Below are 20111 nucleotides of genomic sequence, written 5' to 3'. Positions count from 1 at the left end.
ATATTCCTTGCTGGAATAATTATAGTCAAAAATAAACTTGAATGAATTACAATTTTTTTTTTTTTTTTATGTAAATAACGTGGTGCAAAGATAAAAAGAAAAATGGCTACTCAGAATCAAACATTGATTTGTCAGATAAATTGCTGCTTAGGTCTAACATGGAAAATCTGACAAGATAGCTTTTATATATTAGATTAAATAATATGTGGGATCAAGGTGTTGTAGAAACCACAAATAAAAAGACAAATTTTATATAAAAATGGAAGAGGGATGGTGAAAAGCCAGGCATAGGTGATGAAGAGTAAAAATTTCATTATAAAACAAAGCATTAGTTACCCCTTACCCCAAAATAATCATATAGTACTTTAGTTACCCCCTACCCCAAAATAACCATATAGTACTTTATTTAAAAGTATTAGGTTGACTAGAAAGTTCTTGCAGAATTTTTAATTTGAATTTCAAATAAGTTTTCGTTATACCTTTATTTTATATATCATTTTAAAGAGCGTTTTTCATTCTATCTAATTGTTTAAATTGCAATCGTTTTAAAACAATTACGTCTTTTCAGAATGTTGAATACAAGATGGAAAAATGGCAAATTTGCACAATTTTCTTATTTCAATTCAAGCTAGGCCAAAACAACTCACTATAACAAAGCATTTGGCCCAGGAACCACTACTGAGTACAGAATGATGGTTTAAGAAATTTCATGACAGCGATGCAAGTCTTGAAGATGATGAGCGTAGTAGTTGGCTATCAAATGTTGACAACGATCAATTAAGAGCCTTAGTTAAAGCCAATTCATGCACAACGGCTCGAGAATTTGCTATTGGATTAGCAATAACATATATGATTTCCAACCACTTGAGAAACTGGGACAACAAAAAAAACTTGATGAATGGGCGCTTCACAAATTGAACTACAACCAAAAGAAACGTTGTTATGAAATGTCATCTTCCGTTCTTTTACGCAACAAGAATGACCCGTTTCTCGACCGGGTTGTGACTTGCGATGAAAAGTGGTTCTTTACAACAACTGGCCACACTCAGCTCAGTGGTTAAACGCCAACGAAGCTCCATGACACTTCCCAAAGACACAGTTGCACCAAAAGAAGGTCATGCTGGCTGTTTGGTGGTCTGTGATCGATCTCATCGATTAGTTTTTTTTTAATGCAGGTGAAACCATTACGGTGGAAAAGTATTGCCAACAAATGAATAAAATACATCAGAAACTGACAACAATCAGCATTAGTCAACAGAAAAGGCTCAATTCTCCTCCACAACAATGCCCGACCACACACTGCTAAAACAACCCTGCAGAAGTTGAATGAATTGGGCTAAGAAAACTGCCTCATCCGCCATACTCTCCAGACACCTCACCTACTGACTATCACTTTTTCAAGCACCTCAACAACTTTCTGTGTGAGAAACGCTTCAAAAACCTGAACGATATAAAAAAAAGCGTCCAGCAACTTCATTGCCACCAGAACACAAAATGTCTACGTTACTGGCATAAATACACCTGTTTTGTTTTGGCAAAAGTGAGTTGAGTCTGATAGTGCTTATTTTGATCAATAAATTTTTGTTGGAGCCAAGATATGATCATCTGAATTTAAAAGTTAAAATCAGCAAGAACTTTCTTGTCAACCTGATAGTTGCACAAAATGTTTGTTTTTTTTTTTGTTTAGTTACAAAGGGAAGTAACTGTGTATCGACAAATACTTCCTGGTGTCTACACACAGCGAGGTGAGGAGTACCAATGTGTTTTATCCAGATATGTAAATTATCTACTTCCCTTACGTTTCTTAATTTGTCTCCCCATAAAAATAGAATTTTACACTGGTTCTTTAATCCATTAATCAATTCTGTTGAAAAACAATGGCAAACAGGAATTCCAATCGCCTTGAGAGATACAGAACCAGTATATTCCCTCAATTTGAGCTGCTGATAATTTCAGAATTAGTACCGGTACTTGTACAGTTTAATCATGACATTAAAAAATGAAAATATCGAGAGAAAAAAAAAAAAAAAGGTTATATTGTGCATATACGTTTTGGACTGAAGATCTCCAAAAAGAAATTTCACTTAATTTGATCATGTAGTTTTTTTTTTTTACAGCAGAAAAGCACATTTTTATGACAGCACATTGAAATAAATCAATTTAAAGCGCCGATACTCCCTCCCCATTCTTTAATACTAGCTTTTCTTCTTAAAAATCGAACCTTTTACTCTGTATCATAGCCAATTGTTTTTCCGCAAACAGGAATTCCAATCGCCTTGTTATACATAGAGTTACAGAACCAGTATACTCCCTCAGCTTGAGCTGCTGATAATTTCAGGATTAGTACCGGTACTTGTACAGTTTAACCATGACGTTAAAAAAAAAAAAGGTTATATTGTACGTATACGTTTTGAACTGAAGATCTCAAAAAAAAATTTCACTTAATTTAATCAAGTTTTTTTTTTTTTTTTTGTTTTTTACAGCGGAAATACATGTTTTTATGACAGCGCGTTAAAGTCAGCCATCTTTGAATTTTTTTTCACACACCATGGAGAGATAATTCAATTTAAAGCGCCGACACTCCCTCCCATCTTTAATACTAGCTTTCCTTCCTAAAAATCAAACCTTTTCCTCGGTATCATAAATTGTTTTTTCGCTGTAAAAAAGCTACTTGATGAAATTAAGTTAAATATTTTTTTTTCAGGGGACTTTGTTCCATAAAAGATACGTACAATATAACCATTTTTTGATATTTTCATTTTTTAATGTCTTGATCAAACTGTACGAGTACCTTAGTACCAAAAAAATTAATATTTAATAACATGAAGCAGTGGGCAAGCCTTTTGTTTGCTTGATACGTTTATTGCCACAAGCTTCTAGCATTTAAAAAGGGGGATGGGTGTAATTCTAAATAAACACAGACATTATAAACTGCTAGATGTATAACTTTGCTTTACTTGGTATGTTTTATGCCACAAGCTCGTAATGTTTAAAAAGGAGGATGGGTGTAATTCTAAATAAACACAAACAGATATCAGATGGATAAAGGAGTATATATAGAAAATTTGTTGAAAGGGAGATAACTCTTCGTACCCTAAAATTATATTCAAGCGTTTTTAGGCATAGTTGATCTTGAGGTAGGATTGACCAAATGTGGATAACAGAGAGATAATTAATATTTAATAACATGGAGCAAGATCAAACCTGGTACTTACTTGGTACAGTGAATTCTTAGCGACAAGTTTCCAGTGTTTAAAAGTTAAGGGGGGGGAGAGTGTCTAACCAAAGAAAGATTCGATTTAATTGTTCAATGGATAAATAAATCCGTCTGGAAAAGATAAAAATTATCTCCCTTGCCAGAAGACATTTTTAAGCATGATTGATCTACCTTTGGAGAAAGAGTGACGCAAGATTATCTGCCCCTGCATAGACCAGCCGACAATAGCAAAGAGAAAAATTCAAAATTGAGGATACTACAGAAATTGGCTTAGCGACAGACAATCCTTCTTTATTCACAATAATTCCTTCAAGTTGCCAAATTGTGAAACAAATCATGTTCTATTGTTGATTTTTTTTTTAATCGTTTTCATCCATCTATTTCTTCATATTTGCGTTTCACCACTAACATACTCTTCAATAAAATAGTACAATTCGTTTTTGTGTTTATTGTTACTGTTAAAAACGACCACAGATTTTTTTTTTCTCCTATATTTCTAGTAAATAGGAAGAGGGTGTAAAAAAGAAATCATCTCTACCCAAGGAAGAGGAAATAAAAAAACGTGTCCCAGAAATTATCTCTACCCAAGGAGCAAAGGCGTTGTTAGAGATTTGCACTCACTAAAAATTTAAAGAAAGTGCTAATCATATATTTATCTAAGTTTAAAATAAAAAAACATTAAAATTTGAATACAGGGAAGGAACCCAATGACACTAAATATTAACCTTAGTTAAGAAAAAAATAAAATAAAATAATGGTAACGGTCCGAGAAGGGAAGGAGTGTAAGATGATAAATGAAAATAAAGCATACAGAATTGGAGGAATGGTGAGAAATTATGCAAGAAATTTTCATGTGGGTCAGGGTTCAGGGTGACTGCATAATTTCCACAGTCAAATGGGCAATGGTTATCTTTTCCCCAATAGCTACGCAAATATAGCGGTCAGTTTTCTGTCCTACTAAGTTAGAAAGAAAAAGAAGATAGAAGTAAAATAAAATAAATTTTTGTTTGACTAATAGTGAGAATTTGGCAAGACAAAAACAAAAAACAAAAAAAATACATATGTATATAAAAAAAATATATATATACAAAGCATTGGTTTACCATCCGTTTGGGATTTTTGCCGTGAACCTGAACGGAAAAATGTGTAGAACAAAGAGCGTAAAAGTGGGTGACAAAACACATAGCAACAATTATATGAAATTTAAATAAACTATAAATAAAAGTAAATAAATATATTGATAAACAAATAAATGTAAAATAATAAATTGATGTGTAAAAAAAGTCTATGGATACTAAAATATATACAAGTCAGAAAAAAAAAACACGTCAGAAAAAAAAAAAAAACACGTCAGAAAAAAAAAAAAAACAAGTCAGAAAAAAAGTCAAAAAAAAAAACAAGTCAGAAAAAAAAAAAGTCAGGAAAAAAAAAAGTCAGGAAAAAAAAAAGTCAGGAAAAAAAAAAGTCAGAAAAAAAAAAGTCAGAAAAAAAAAAGTCAGAAAAAAAAAAGTCAGAAAAAAAAAAAGTCAGAAAAAAAAAAGTCAGAAAAAAAAAAAGTCAGAAAAAAAAAAAAGTTAGAAAAAAAAAAGTCAGAAAAAAAACGTCAGAAAAAAAAAGTCAGAAAAAAAAAGTTAGAAAAAAAAAGTCAGAAAAAAAACGTCAGAAAAAAAAAAAAACAAGTCAGAAAAATGTTGAAAAAATATAAGTTCGTAAAAAAAAAAGTCGGTAAAGAGTAAGCGGGAAAAAAAGTCTGAATGAAAAAAATAAGTCAAAAAAAAATAAGTTACTAAATAAAAAATAAAGTTGATAAATAATAAATGATAAAATAAGCAAAATACAATAAATAATAAGTAAATAATATTAATTAAATAATAAATCATTCAGATATAATAACTATTATCTATATATTAATAGCCTTATTCCTTTGTTAGTTCTCGATTTGGACACACTAGGAAAAAATTAAAACTTGTTTATAATTTTAAAAACATTTTATCATAAATTTACACTAACATATACTTGGGAAAAAATTTAACTGAAAAAAAAATTTTCTAATCATTCTTCCAGGAACTATGAGTTTTCCTTTCAATACTAAGAGGATGGTAGTGCAGCAATTGTGTTAAGAACGTGACATTGTATGGAGGCAAAGGCTCAGCCGCCACCCAGTCCTTACTCGCCCGTCTTCAGAGAAATAATCAGATTAATACGCATATCATTTCGTGCGGCTGAATATACTGATGGTTGATGGAACTCCTGAAGCCACGTTGACGGGAGTGACTCTTGGATAAGAAAATGCAAAGACCTTGGACGATTCACAAAAAATTGGATGCAAACCATTAACAAGTATCTTCAATGTTATTCTCACATTTCGACAGGGTGTCCAAAAAGTCACTGAAGGATTTTGAACTTGAATAAATTCTTTATTTTTGATGATATCTTTCTGTAATTTTAACACAATCTGACTGAGACATTGGGAATTTTTAAAAAAATACAAAATTCAAACAATTTTTATGAAAATAATATCTTAAATGTTGCCCATTTTTAACTTCGCATTTTTGTGCTCCTTCCAAAATATTATTCATGACAGATTGCAGAATCTCTAGATTGCAATTTAACTCCCTTATTTCAAGGATCTGTGGCGCAATGGTTAGAGTGCTTGGAAAAATCAAATGTAAAAGAGATATTCTCCTGAAGGTTGAAGGTTCAATTCTCAGTGTGGGCGACCGAAAAATACAATAGCGAATTTGCTTAGCATCTCTATCCAATCATGGTTGATGGAACGAGAGCATGCTACCCCGTGAAGTAAATAAAGGATTTCGTTCCAAATTCTGTCCAAATTCACGAGTTTGACAGAAACATTCCCTTTGTTCAACAAAATACACCTGAAGAAGGTCGGACGTTTATATCAATCAAAACATTGTGAAAATGACACTCCAGATGAGAACAGTAGTTCAAAGATTCCAAATAATACAAATACCCAATCCTCATCTCAAAAAATCATAAACATAAAAAAAATAGGAGGCTTTATTTTTGGAATGACCCTCTTATTTATCAGTAGAAGTGGAGACATTTTTTAAAGCATTTTTCAATAAGATTTTTTTTCCCCTATTTTTTTTTTTTAAGCCATAACAATGTGTTTGTTAAAATAAAATTTAATTTTCAAAAGCTTAATTTTTTTTTTTTTTTTTCTTCAGAAATCGTTCCAGAGAAAGCGTAAAGCTATTTTATGTTAGCAGATATCTGTTCCTCTACAAAGCCACCATTCGCCCATGTATGGAGCATTATTTCCACATCTGAGCTGGTGCGTCTACCACTAGTCTCTCCCTCTTGGATAGGATCCAAAAAAGTTTTCAATCTAGTTCCACCACCGCAATGTTGCACCTCTGTACCTGGTTTACAAATATTTTAATGGAATGTGCTGATGAACACGTTGCATTTGTGCCCCCTTGACATACATATCCCCAACAAACCCGCTCAGCAACAAAATCTCACCTCTTCACTGTTGAGGTCCCTAAATGCCAGAAAGCTTTCTACTCTAATAGTTTCTTCCCTCAAGCAGCTAGACTTTGGAATTTCTTTCCTGCTGCCTGCTTCCCTGACTGTCCTGATATGTAGAAGTTTAAATGTAATGTAAACCAACATCCTATTAATCTTTCCTAGGCATGGTCCCACCCAAATAGTAGCCCCTTATGTCCAAGTGGCGATATGCCTTGTTAGGGGGTGAATATGAATTAAAAAAAAATTATTTCAACGACAGGAGATGTCGATTAACAGAATGTAATTATAAGAAAATTTAAAATAAATTTTATTTTAACAAACACATTGAGTTCTCTTGTAGGAGAGGTCTCCTTGATTTCTACTTTTGCTTTCTCGCTCACATACCCCTATTCTGAATTCGTAGCAGCAGGCCGACATCAGTGGACTTTTTTTTCCTACCAAAATGGATCATTAACAATTCTCAACTTGGCCTTTTGGCTAGGAACAAATTGTTTCTTTATTCGGTTTTTCTTGGCTCTTCCCCACTCACCACCACAAATCTTTCTTACAAAATCAAATTCAAAGACTTTTGCAATAAACTCTTTTTTTCCATTTTATCATTATTATAAAAAAAAAATAAAAAAATTTGTACATGCACATGCGCACACGTTGCAAGCCTGTCTTTGTTTTATCATTATTTCCACGGCAAGTGCTCGTCTGAGCTCCAATCTCTGGTCCTCCCTCACCAATCTTTCTCGAAAAACACTCGTCTAGCTGAAACCACTGTCAATAACTTTCCCCTCTCTGTAACTGTACCTAAATCAAAACGTCGATTCCATGAACAATACTTCTTTCTTAGAACTGCATGCCTGTGGAACTTTCTTCCGTTTGCCTGTTTCCCATCTGACTACAACTTGGTTGTCTTCAAGTCCAACATAAACAAATTCTTAAGGAACGGTCCCCTCCCTTAAGTAATCCAATCTACCAAATTTCCATTAACAGCAACTACTACAATATTATCCATTGATTATTTTACACTCAATAACCCTTATCCTCAAATGGCTTCAGGGCCTTGATAAGTGATGCCTGCTATGTAAAAAAAAAAACGCTGGGGGAATTAATTAAGTTTAACTCCACAGTGCAAATGTGGTATCATGGTGAATGGAGGCAGCCAGGAGTAGTCTCCAAAGTTTTTAAGACCTTTTAGGAAAACCCTGCATCCCTCCCCCTCCCGCAAATTTCTTATCGGAATTCATGCCTAGGTTTTTTTTTGTTTGCTAATTTTTGCTTCAACTTTAAATTGTAAATTTTACGAGCAATAACCTAAATAAATAGGAACAAAGTTTAGTATCTGTTCCGATACTACACTTCACCTTTTCTGTCCTCGGTCAGTGGAGGAGAAATCCTTCAAGGCGGAGATAATTTTTTTTATTTTTGTTCCTGTCCAGAGTGCCCCTTTTTGGGGGAGCTGCATTTTCCCTACATTAAAAACCGAACTTGTGTCTAACTCTGCCCTCATGGGGAGGCAAGTAAATAGGAACAATGATTTTTTAAATGTTTAACATATTTCAAACTAATAAAAATTATTGCACAATAAAAAAAAAATCATTTTTCTTATTTTAAATTATTTAATGCCATTTTTTGATCACTAAATTTAAAAAGTTATTTCATGTTATTTTCAAGTTAAATTCAGTTTTTACAATATTTTTGTTTATTAAAATTGTTAATTTACTAGAATAACTTAAAATTTAGTATTAAAAAAAAATGGAATTTTTACTTTATTAAATAATTCGAAATAAAAATGATTTTTGTTTTAATTTAATTATTTTTATTGTGCGATAATTTATATCAGTTTAAAAAAAAAAAAATTGTTAATGACAGTTTTGGTAAAAAAAAAAAAAAAAAAAAAAAAAAACACTCCACTAATGTTGGTCTGCTGTTACAAATTCCAAATAGAGCATGTGAGTGCAAAAAGCAAAAGTAAAAATCAGGGAGACCGACACATTGTTATGGTTTTCTTTTAAAAAAATAAATCAAAAAAATAAATTAAAAAAATAAATCAAAAAAATAAATTAAAAAAATAAAGACTTATGAAAATGTTTTAAAAGAAAATAAGTCTATTCTTCCAATTCAAACTGTATTGTTCTTTCTTACACTTGGAGGTCAATTTCAACGTCGGATGATGAAAAGCAAAATAAGAAACCATTTTGCTTTGACAAAGAAAATTCTAATTCTCGGAGATAGATTAAAAATATATATCATTCATTTAAAAAATAAATAAATGGTGTACATTTAAAAATACACTTATTTAAAAAAAAATTTTAATACAGTAAATTGTTTATGATGTACATACTTGTCATGGAATGAAGATGTCATATTCAAAAAAAAATCACATACGTTTTTTTGATTTGTTTTAAGACAATCATTTTAATATTTTTAGCAAGCAATAATAAAATAGCAAAGTTTGCAAATCTCAGTAGTTAAATTGAGCTGTCAGCTTTTGAATTTTAACACATTCTAAAACAATATGGCGACTCCTAATTCTCTCCTCGCTTCATCATAAAATATGATTTTCTTATTTTTAAAAAAAAAAAAAAAAAAAAATACTTGATCAATGTACGTGATTTTTGGAACATGATATCTTCATTCCATGACAAATACGTACATCATAAAGACCTGTCGGTTCTTCTTCGTTATTGTAACAAAATTCAAAAATGGAAATGTTGAATTTCAAGTGAAACCAATGATATCTACTCAATTGTCATGTCACAGTAATGAATATATCCCAAAATTAAAAAAACTGATAACCAGTTTTGTTTTTGTTTTTTTTTTGGGTGGGGGGGGGGCAACACTTCATTTTTGCTAATTGTCTTCGAAAACTTATCAAGAATTAATTTTCTACCTTATCATTTTTTGTAATTTTTGGATATGTTCATTACTGTGACATGTATGGGAACTTAGTTTTCCATACAAGCGAAAACACAAACGGATGACCTTAAGGCAAACATGATCATTGCCCTGTTAACTCTGGTAATATCATTCTTGGACATAAGGGGGCGATACAGCCACCTTCACTTCCGGTTTGTATCATTCATACTCTTTCTTCACTGGACATCAAAGAGTGCAGATGTGATGATAAACGCTCTCAGGTCTGGCAAACTCCAGTCCACCCCTGACCTCACCGTCGACCTCTCATCATCTATAATATAAATCTCACCTGTCTGTTTAAATGTATGTATGTATGTATGTATGTTTTTATGTCTGCCTAAAACTTTTGACCGAGGAGATGGCTTTTCACAAGATCAGTATCATTTTGAAGCTCGATGTCTCGGACGACAAATATCGAAAAACTGGCCAAAAACATTAATTCTTTCACCCTCAACTGGGCAGTTTTCTACGAGGAGGGATCGATGTTTGTGAGCCATTTTTGCAAGTTATCATATCAGTTGGATTGACTTTGCCTAATTTTAATGTTCCGAACTTCCGGTCACGTCATGGAGTAGCGGTAAGACGTCAGATTTTCTTTCAGTTTTTCTGCCTTCACGTCATGGGTTCAAACCTGTCTGCCTATTACCACTTTTTTTTTTTTTTTTTGCACTGTACTCTTACTATCGTGTATTTTATATCTGCTGCAAATAAATTTGGGTGTTTATAATACCGGCATATTCCGTGTTTTCATTACATGCGACATCTCTTAAATTTCAGTCCTGGATATGACCTTAAACTATGTCCGATGGTGAGGCCACAGCTTGCGTGCTTTGGGGAGTGTGGAGCCACCCTTTAATTGCCATTGCTCCTAAGTCCACTCTGACCCAGAGGGGTAGTAACTGTTAGGGTCCCAACTATGGGTTGAATAGAAACGGACTTGAAAAAAAAAAAAAAAACACAAAAAAAAAACACAAAAAAAAAAAACAAATATATTCTATTAAAAAAATTGTTTTTCAAAATCACTGGATTCGGCATTAAATTAACCTGAAAAAAGTTGATATGCTGTAAAACAAAAACAACCAACCAACCAATCTTAAATTTCCTACTTAATAACAGAGGATGAGATCACCAAACACCTCTAAAGACGACTCCGTCTTTCATACATGACAATTCCATTGGTTTCACATGAAATTCAATATTTCAGTTTTTTGAATTTCACTACAATAACAAAGAACTGATTTGTCTGTATATTTTTGTACTTTTGTTTTTTTAAATGAGTGTAATTCAAAATAAACAAAGAAACATTGTCTAAAAAAACATTTTCTAAAAAAAACCTCTAAACTATCACTTAACTGCAATGATTAATACATAAATTCTTAGTGAAATTATATGGAAGCACATAATATAACAAATAGCAACGACAATAAGCTGCAGTATACAAAACATATGTAAGCAATATAAGGTTGGTTTTGTTTTTTTTTATCATGCTTAGTGTTCCATGAGCTCATTTAGAAGGCATTACAGGCAGGGTTACATAGAAAGATTTTTAAAAAAGGCAAATTCTAAAACCTGGTTGAAATAAATTTAAAACAAAACGTTCTGTAATCAAATCAAATGAGATACATCGGATAAGCTACGTTTAACATTCTTGGATTCTTGTGAATCGTCATTTTTCTCGGTAATTTAAAAGTAATTAATGCATAGAAAATATTCACAAAAAGCATACACTTTCACAAACACACACACACAAAGTATATTATTAAAAAATTGACTTCACATTTTGAAGTTTTCAATCTATGCTAACCAACAAAATTATAGCCAATCTATAAATGTTATTTTGCTAAAACATTTTCGTCTGAGAATAAGGGCGATTCTTTGAAACTCCATGGAATAAGGAAATATTCATTTTCAACCAGTATCACTTGTGTTGAATAATAAATGTTGTAAATTCTAATTTACAACATTTTTAATTTTCCTTCTTCTCCCGTCAATTTCGACCTATGAACGTCTCAAAAAAAAAACAAAAAAAACAAAACTAATTTCAGTTTCGGTGTATTTCATAGGACTTGAACCCCCACCAGGGACTTGCAGATGCAACCACAAGCGATGCATGAAAATGGCTTCAATGAAGTGTCACTTGGTCTGGCAGCCAATTCTTTCCTCTTGATTCTGTGTTTTTGTACTTTTCCTAATTCAAAAGACACACACTAGCTGTATATACCCGGCTTTGCCAGATTGAAATATTGATGGGCGGAGGGTTTGTGCCCATATTATATAAGACACACCAAATATTTTAACTTCTTACAATTGGACGACAGGTTGGATTTACGAAGGCATAAAATACATCAATTTTCGTTGACGAAAATTGAACAGAAAATAGCTTAAATGGGAAATAAATCTCACAGCTTGATAAAAAATTAAATTTCAATAATATTTCTAAATCGAACAATGAAAGCAATTTTATTACCACAAATTATTAATAGCAAGGAGCTCATCAATAAAATAGATTTTGTTTAATGTAATATGCAAATGATGTTATTCCTTGAATATGGATTCCATTCGAATACAAATAGAATAGAAATCATGCTGGAATCTGAATGTGCAAATGTCCATTTTAAATACGAAAATTAATTTTTGAAACAGTGGGTCTTTTGTACATAAATTGTAGACAAACAAAGACAGAAATACAACTTTATTATAATACAAGATTCAAGCAAGGACGTCTGGACGGTCCAGAGTTTTATAATTATGTTTCATTATTTTATTTTGGAATCATTCCAGACAAGGCATGAAGCCACTTGATGTAAAGAGTTTTTAAAAAATTCTACCTCAAGATCAAAAACTTGCTAACAATGTGTTAGATAGAATAGATTCTGACCCAGAAAACAGCAATTCTTCCTTTTTTGTCAGAAAGATCGCTCCTGGAATGTGAGGACTAAAGGACAAAATAAGGGAAACGAGTTGCACTGCTGCTGAAAATAAACCCAAAATTTACCAACCCTGCTTCCCTTATTTTGTCCTTTAGTTCTAACGTTCCAGGATCGATCTTTCTGACAAAGAGGGAAGAATTGCTGTTTTCTGGGTCATAATCTATCTCATCTAATACTTATCGTTGACTGGTTTTGACCTTGAAATATTATTTTTTTAGCTCCTCACATCAAGTAGCTTCATGCCTTGTCTGGAGCGATTTCCATATAAAATTATATATACACACAGATATGTATATATATGTGCGTGTGTTTTGTGAAAATGTATGCTTTTGCAAATATTTTCTATTTTTTACGTACACCAATCCTTTTTTAAATCAGAAGCTCGATGTTTAAGATAATACAACAGAGCATATATAAATGACAACTTTACTAAATGCCAAAGTGCAAGGGATAACAAATGGCAAGAAAAATTTGGTTGATAAAAACATCAAAAAGTATTTCAAAAAACTCTTTTTTATTTTAAAATCAACTTCTCAAAAACGGTCTTTTAGAAATCAAAAAAGCCAGCAAACCTTTGTGGATAAAAAAAAAATGCTCAATATCTTGGTAGAGCTTTAACAATAATGATGATCACTTTCCACTCCAGGACTTAAAATTATAAGACGAGAATAAAAAAATAAAACAAACAAAAAAATCAATAAAAATTCTGAAAAGATGAGAAAATCGAAATTGAGATATTAACTCCCAGGAATTGATGCATAAGGTCAGAGAGTACTTACTTGTAAGGACAGCCTCTTGTATCATGGCTCCAAGGGCGACATGCCTCAGGGTTTTAGCAACACGTACAATGTTCGTTCCACTGTCAAGTAGAAGACTTTGAATCTGGAAGCAAAGAATGAAGACCGATTTTAGTCAGACAATCAGTTGACAGGATTTCTTTTGGATAAAATATAATTCAAGTGAAATTTTTTTGGATAAATTATAATTATGTAAAAATTTTTTGGATAAATTATAATTTATGTGAAATTTTTTGGGATATATTATAATTTATGTGAAATTTTTTTGGATAAATTATAATTAATTACAATTGATATATTATAGGACTTGGATTATTTTCATATTATACAACTGAAATATTTTGACTACTTTGATATTATACAATTAAAATATTATACGATTTGGGTTATTTTCATAGTATGAAATTCATATTACAGCTAGTTTTACTAAAAATGTTTAAAAATTCATGTATAAAATGGTTATGGAATATTTTAAGTAGTAGTAAACCTACTCACCTCATTAGGGCACATCAAGGGAGAAACTGCATTCGAAGCATCTTGCTGTGGCAAACGCCTTCGAATCTAAAACAAAAACAAATGTACATAAGAAAAAAATTTTTTTAACAGAATCAACAAATAATCATCATGCAAAAATTAAAGTTTAAAATAAACCATGTATTATATCTAAAAGACACATATTTAAAACACACATATCTCTACATTAATAGAATAGTAATGATTTTTTCCCCTTCCTAGCTCACAATGCATACATTTTATCCCTGTTTAAGAATCCTTATTTTTTTCCTGGTGAACATACTCTCCTGAATAGGTAATCCCACTGAGAGAGTAGCATAGGTTTTTCACTCTGATGTAAATCTCTCCTCCTCCATAACCCAAAATCACTGCTTACTTTTATCACTAGGTTACATTACTCACATGTAGATAACTTTTATTACTAGGTTACTCACATGTAGCTTACTTTTATTACTAGGTTACATCACATGTAGCTTACTTTTATTACTAGGTTACATCACATGTAGCTTACTTTTATTACTAGGTTACATCACATGTAGCTTACTTTTATTACTAGGTTATATCACATGTAGCTTACTTTTATTACTAGGTTACATCACATGTAGCTTACTTTTATTACTAGGTTACATCACATGTAGCTTACTTTTATTACTAGGTTACTCACATGTAGCTGGCATATTATTAGCCTCTCTACATATCCTTTAATACATAATACATTACGGTTATAGATTCATTCAATGACCGCTCCCTGATTCTTCACGGTTTACTGGAATAACAGTTTACACCGAGCCTACCAGTTCATACTACATATTATGAGTGCATACTTTTAAGAATAGCAGATCATAAAAAAAACGAACACCTATGCTACCACAAACATGGCTGATTACAAGTACAAATAGCTGTCCTTTGCATCAACTTCGAAATACATTTAGTTAGACTTACTAATAATCCTTTCCCACATGTGACCACTACGTGTGAGCAGTCTAACCATTTGCATAAGGACTAGTTATATACTAACTAGACTACCTGTGACCCGTTGGGTCAGTATGTTATATTAGCTATGGAATTCATTTATGAGCGTGACACTTGTGACGTAAAGAATATAATTTTTTTTTGACATAACAGAAACATTTCTATGAAAGTATATTAAAATGAAAAATCATAGACGGATCACCCAAACATGAAAAAAAAAAAAAATCCTCCCTATTCGTGTAAAGTTACCTATTTTTCCAAATAATCGCTCAAAAATCGAAAATTAAACATGATTTTCCTACAAATCGAACGCCGACGAAAGTCATCTAGCAGCAAAAACGCACATGAACCTACCGATGAGAAATATAAGAATGAAAAAACCCATATTGGAATCATTCAACCAAGTTATAAAAACTTAAAATCTAAAAATAAATAATTAATAAAACCTGAAGCAAAAAAATAAAACCTAAATAAATAAAATAAAACTAATACTGAAACAGATTAGTAAATGTGTCAACAAATTCACTGTTCTCACACAACTATTTCGTATCTAGAAATGTAAACAAAAAATAAAGGAAGGAAGGAAGGAAAAGGGAGGGATAGAGAGTAGTAGTAGTAGTAGTTTTGGCTTTACTACAATTGTTCTTATGTTTGTCAACAGGTTAAAGTTGTTTAGTTGTAAGAAAATAGCGGCAGTATAGTTGTAATAAAGAATAGTTACAAAACACCCCTACTCTTCCCATGTTAAATAATAATTTTGAAATAATAACGTTAATATTTCAGTGCGCAGGTCAAAATCTGCAAAAGAAGCGATTTGCGTTTATTTACATTGTTATGGGTTAATCTTTATGCGTGCATGCGCAACCGGATGTCGTAAACTGGAAAGTGGGTTACATCACTCATTACAAGGTCATTTGAGTTTTATAATTATATAGATTTCATTCATACAATTATACACAGAAAAAAACATTACACGGTGTCCAGTATGGCAGCCAAAAATGAATGAATATAATATCTACCGGATCTCTTCGCTTCCTTCTGAAGATATAATGGTTTTAGGTGCTTAGAGCCTACCATATAAATTTGCCACTTTCTTCTCGCTTGACCATAACACCGACAAATTGAAAACACACCCACAAATTTAAAATTAACTCCAGGAATACATTTCTTATAACACTAAATTAGGACACACAGAATGTTTCATTTTTTTTTTTTTTTTTTTTTTTTTTTAGGACTAGGATTTTTTTTTTTTTTCTTTAGGACTAGGATTTTTTTTTTTTCTTTAGGACTAGGATTTTTTTTTTTTTCTTTAGGACTAGGATTTTTTTTTTTTTCTTTAGGACTAGGATTTTTTTTTTTTCTTTAGGACTAGGATTTTTTTTTTTTTCTTTAGGACTAGGATTTTTTTTTTTTTTCTTTAGGACTAGGATTTTTTTTTTTTTTCTTTAGGACTAGGATTTTTTTTTTTTGTTAGGACTAGGATTTTTTTTTTTTTTTTCTTTAGGACTAGGATTTTTTTTTTTCTTTAGGACTAGGATTTTTTTTTTTTTTGTTAGGACTAGGATTTTTTTTTTCTTTAGGACTAGGATTTTTTTTTTTTTTTAGGACTAGGATTTTTTTTTTTTTTTTTGTTAGGACTAGGATTTTTTTTTTTTTTTTTGTTAGGACTAGGATTTTTTTTTTTTTTTTTTAGGACTAGGATTTTTTTTTTTTTTTTAGGACTAGGATTTTTTTTTTTTCTTTAGGACTAGGATTTTTTTTTTTTCTTTAGGACTAGGATTTTTTTTTTTTCTTTAGGACTAGGATTTTTTTTTTTTCTTTAGGACTAGGATTTTTTTTTTCTTTAGGACTAGGATTTTTTTTTTTTTTTTGTTAGGACTAGGAATATTTTTTTCTTTAAGACTAGGATTTTTTTTTTTTAGGACTAGGATTTTTTTTTTTTTTTTTAGGATTAGGATTTTTTTTTTTAGGACTAGGATTTTTTTTTTTTTAGGACTAGGATTTTTTTTATTTTTAGGACTAGGATTTTTTTTTTTTTAGGACTAGGATTTTCCATTTAAATAATTTTTAGTCCGTATTTCTCTTTCTTTAGATCGCAGAATGAAATTACACACCAGGAATTCCAAGTTCAATTCACCACTTTGTTTTCAATTCCTAGATAGGATTTTCATTTTACATTTGTTGCATACGGGGTACACAGAGAGGAGATGAGACCCAATACTTGGGGGAGTCCACATTTATGATAGAAGCAATAGACAGAGCAATTCTTATGACAGTGGACAGAGCCAGATGTTCTTTAAACAGGCGGGAGATGCATTATCGAAGACGGTTGATACAGTCAACCTTCGGAAGAGGGCTTTTAATACAAAATTAATTATGCAAGAGGAAGACAAAACACATTACCTTATGGTTGAATGACAAACGAAGAAAAAAAGCTTACATAATACATACATATATATACACACACACACACATAAATATATACATATACACACACATATACACGCATACACATATATATACATGCATACACATATACACACACATTATATATATAAGACTTTATATATAATTAATTATAAATTAATCCTGTATAATAAAAAACTTAAAGCTCACTTGCGTTTGTCAAATTTTACAACTTTCAGAAAAAACAAAAGAAAACTTACTTTTTTGGCACACATTCGCGTGTCATTATTACAAGTTTCCAAATCTCGCAATAAGATAGAAAATTCACTTTTTTCTTCACCGGCCTATTGAAAAAAAATGAAAGAAAAATTTCCATTTTAAAAAAATTTGATGCCACAAATTTCATAATTTTAAAAAATATAAGTTGAATTTTGCTGCTTTTTTTTGTGGGGGGGGGGTCGAAAAAGAAATTAAAAAAAAATTTTTGTGTCATGATTTTCCTTATATATTTTCTTTTCAGGACTGATTTAAAATATACACTTATACAGTATAAGGCATGGGTGGAAATCGCAGTTTCAAATTAATTAATACAAAAGCATTTTGATATACTTGCATATCGGGCAAAAATAGGTATCTACACCAAAAATTAGAAAAACTATTGAATAAAATTTTAATTAAAAATATAAATATGTTATATCATATTTTTCTTTTATTCGATATTGATAAGGGTGCAAATACACAATCAGGGGAGATAAGTCAGTTTGTCACCAAAAAATATGAAAAATTATCAAGCAGAATGTTTTTTTGTTTACTTGCCTCCCCATGAAGGCAGAGATAGACACATGGTCAGTTTTTAATGTAGGGGGAAACCAGCTCCCCAAAAAGGGGCACTATTTAGTGACAAAAATAAAAAATCTATCAGTCATGAAGGATTTCTCTTTCATTAACCGAGACCAAAAAATGAAGAGCAGCAACAGAACAGATACCACACCCTGATCCCGACTCTGACTCTAAGGCCAAGAAAGAAAAAAAGCAGGACTTTAATTTGCAAAAAAAAAAAAAAAAAATTTTAATCATATATATATATATATATATATATAAGGGCAAAATGTGTATGTGTGTGTGTCTCCAAAAACTTTCGACAGAAGCATTGGATCATGACTAAGTCCATCATTTGCCCCCCCCCACCACCATTTAGCCCCCAAAGTCCCCAAGGCCTTAACATATTTAAATTTGAATTCAGCAAAACTGCTAAATAAACATACACAGAAAATTTGAGACAAATATGGTAAAATAGTCCTAAAAATGGAATGTTTTTATTAGCCTTAAAAAAGCCCCTGGGAGACACCTAAGAGTTATCGCAAAGTACAGACAAAGAAAATTATATAGAAATCAGAAAGTTTTATAAAAATCCAAGGCATCAATTTTTTTTTTTTAATAAGCACAAAAGTGTCAATTTTAGCGATTAAACCCGAAAGGCACCCCAAGGGGGGCAATGGGAGTTTTCCCAGAAAATCCATTCTGATACATTTTTACTTATATTATGTCTAATGTTTGTGGAAAATCTTTTTAAATTCCAAGGCGTAGTTATTGAGAAAAGTGCAGACAGACGAACGAACAAGGGTGAATTTACAGGTACACCCTCCTTTTGTCATGGGGGGGATAAAAAAAGTCACTTTTTTCACACTTTGCAAATTCGCCACTGATAAGAGCAAAAACAGTGCTTCTATATGACAAAAACATTAAATTTCAAATGGTACCTACATAATTGTCACGTCGCAAATGTTATCCAAAAATTACGGAATGCGATAAGGTAGGAAAATAATTATGAATGAAAATGGTTTTCAATAAAGTTTAGATGAGGAATAAAATTAGTATGATATTTTTAATTACATTTGTCACGTGACGTACGCAACAGAACATAATTATCTCCCCTGTGTCAACATATCTTTTTTTTCAGTAAGCGTAATACAGCGATTTTGCTCCATTTTACAAAATTCTTTTGTCATTAATATTTTTCTATCTTAACATTTTTCGTAATTTTTGGATATGTTACTATTTGAGACCTGATAATTACATAGGTAACATTTCTTTGGGCCAAGATCAAAGTGTAGTATTTGTTCTGATGCCACACTTCATTTTTGTTCTGTTAGTGGAGAAGAAATCCTTCACGATCGAGACAATTTTTACTTTTGTTCCTTGCTCCACATTTAAAAAAAAAAAAAAAAAAAACACCCTGGTGTCTCCCTCGTGGGGAGGCAAAGTAAATAGGAACATTTGTTTCAATTGAAATGCAATATTTTTTTTCATCTCTATATAAATAAAATGAACTCATTTTTTTCCCGTCGAATTTTGACCTTAATAGGATTAGAAATCAAGATATTTCATGCAAATATAATATGCACAAACGGCAGAACAATATCTGAGGTGTGTTATAGGCTTATTATTTCTCAAATTCCTCGATAATCTTAGATTTCTATACTTTTTCTGCTGAGAAGTCACGGCCAAAATCGGTTAAGATCAATGGAAGTGGTAAAATATTTTCTCTCTAATAAATTCCTCCTCCCCCTGCCACCATTTAACACCGTTTGGCATCGTTCACAAGGAACAGTTGAGAAGAGAACACCGGTTTGGCTTCGTAGTTCTTTCATATGAAGTTATTTAAAATCACTAAACTAAGCTGCAGTGCTCTGTGGCGTAGTGGTTAGCGTGCTGGACAATTCACATTATATTTTCACGTTCGCGCCGACCTACCGTAGTCGATTTTTTTTGTTTTTTTTTCCTAAACAACTGGAATGGACTTTTCTTGGTGGCCGAACTGTTAACGTTGCAGATGTTTTTTTTGTTTTTTTTTCACACTTTATTTTCCTACTT

The 20111-nt window shown here is 31.4% G+C and overlaps 1 protein-coding gene across 13 annotated transcripts in view; it reads right to left on the bottom strand.

Annotated features, from left to right (window-relative positions):
• Positions 1–20111, bottom strand: part of LOC145267087 (dynactin subunit 1-like) — a 234592-nt gene that overhangs the window by 71872 nt on the left and 142609 nt on the right. For 7 of the 13 annotated variants that reach the window (XM_080123076.1, XM_080123078.1, XM_080123072.1 and 4 more), the window contains 4 exons: positions 17498–17581; positions 13842–13907; positions 13329–13431; positions 4321–4347 (listed from right to left, as the gene is read on the bottom strand). In XM_080123076.1, the coding sequence (XP_079979202.1) occupies positions 4321–4347; positions 13329–13431; positions 13842–13907; positions 17498–17581 (280 nt within the window). The remainder of the gene's footprint in view (positions 1–4320; positions 4348–13328; positions 13432–13841; positions 13908–17497; positions 17582–20111) is intronic. The other 6 variants (XM_080123079.1, XM_080123080.1, XM_080123077.1 and 3 more) reach the window with 1 other exon arrangement.

The sequence above is a fragment of the Euprymna scolopes genome, chromosome 42 (assembly GCF_053919585.1).
Source record: "Euprymna scolopes isolate OS-2025 chromosome 42, ASM5391958v1, whole genome shotgun sequence".
Lineage (NCBI taxonomy): Eukaryota > Metazoa > Mollusca > Cephalopoda > Sepiida > Sepiolidae > Euprymna > Euprymna scolopes.
This window is presented reverse-complemented; position numbering and strand designations above follow the sequence as displayed.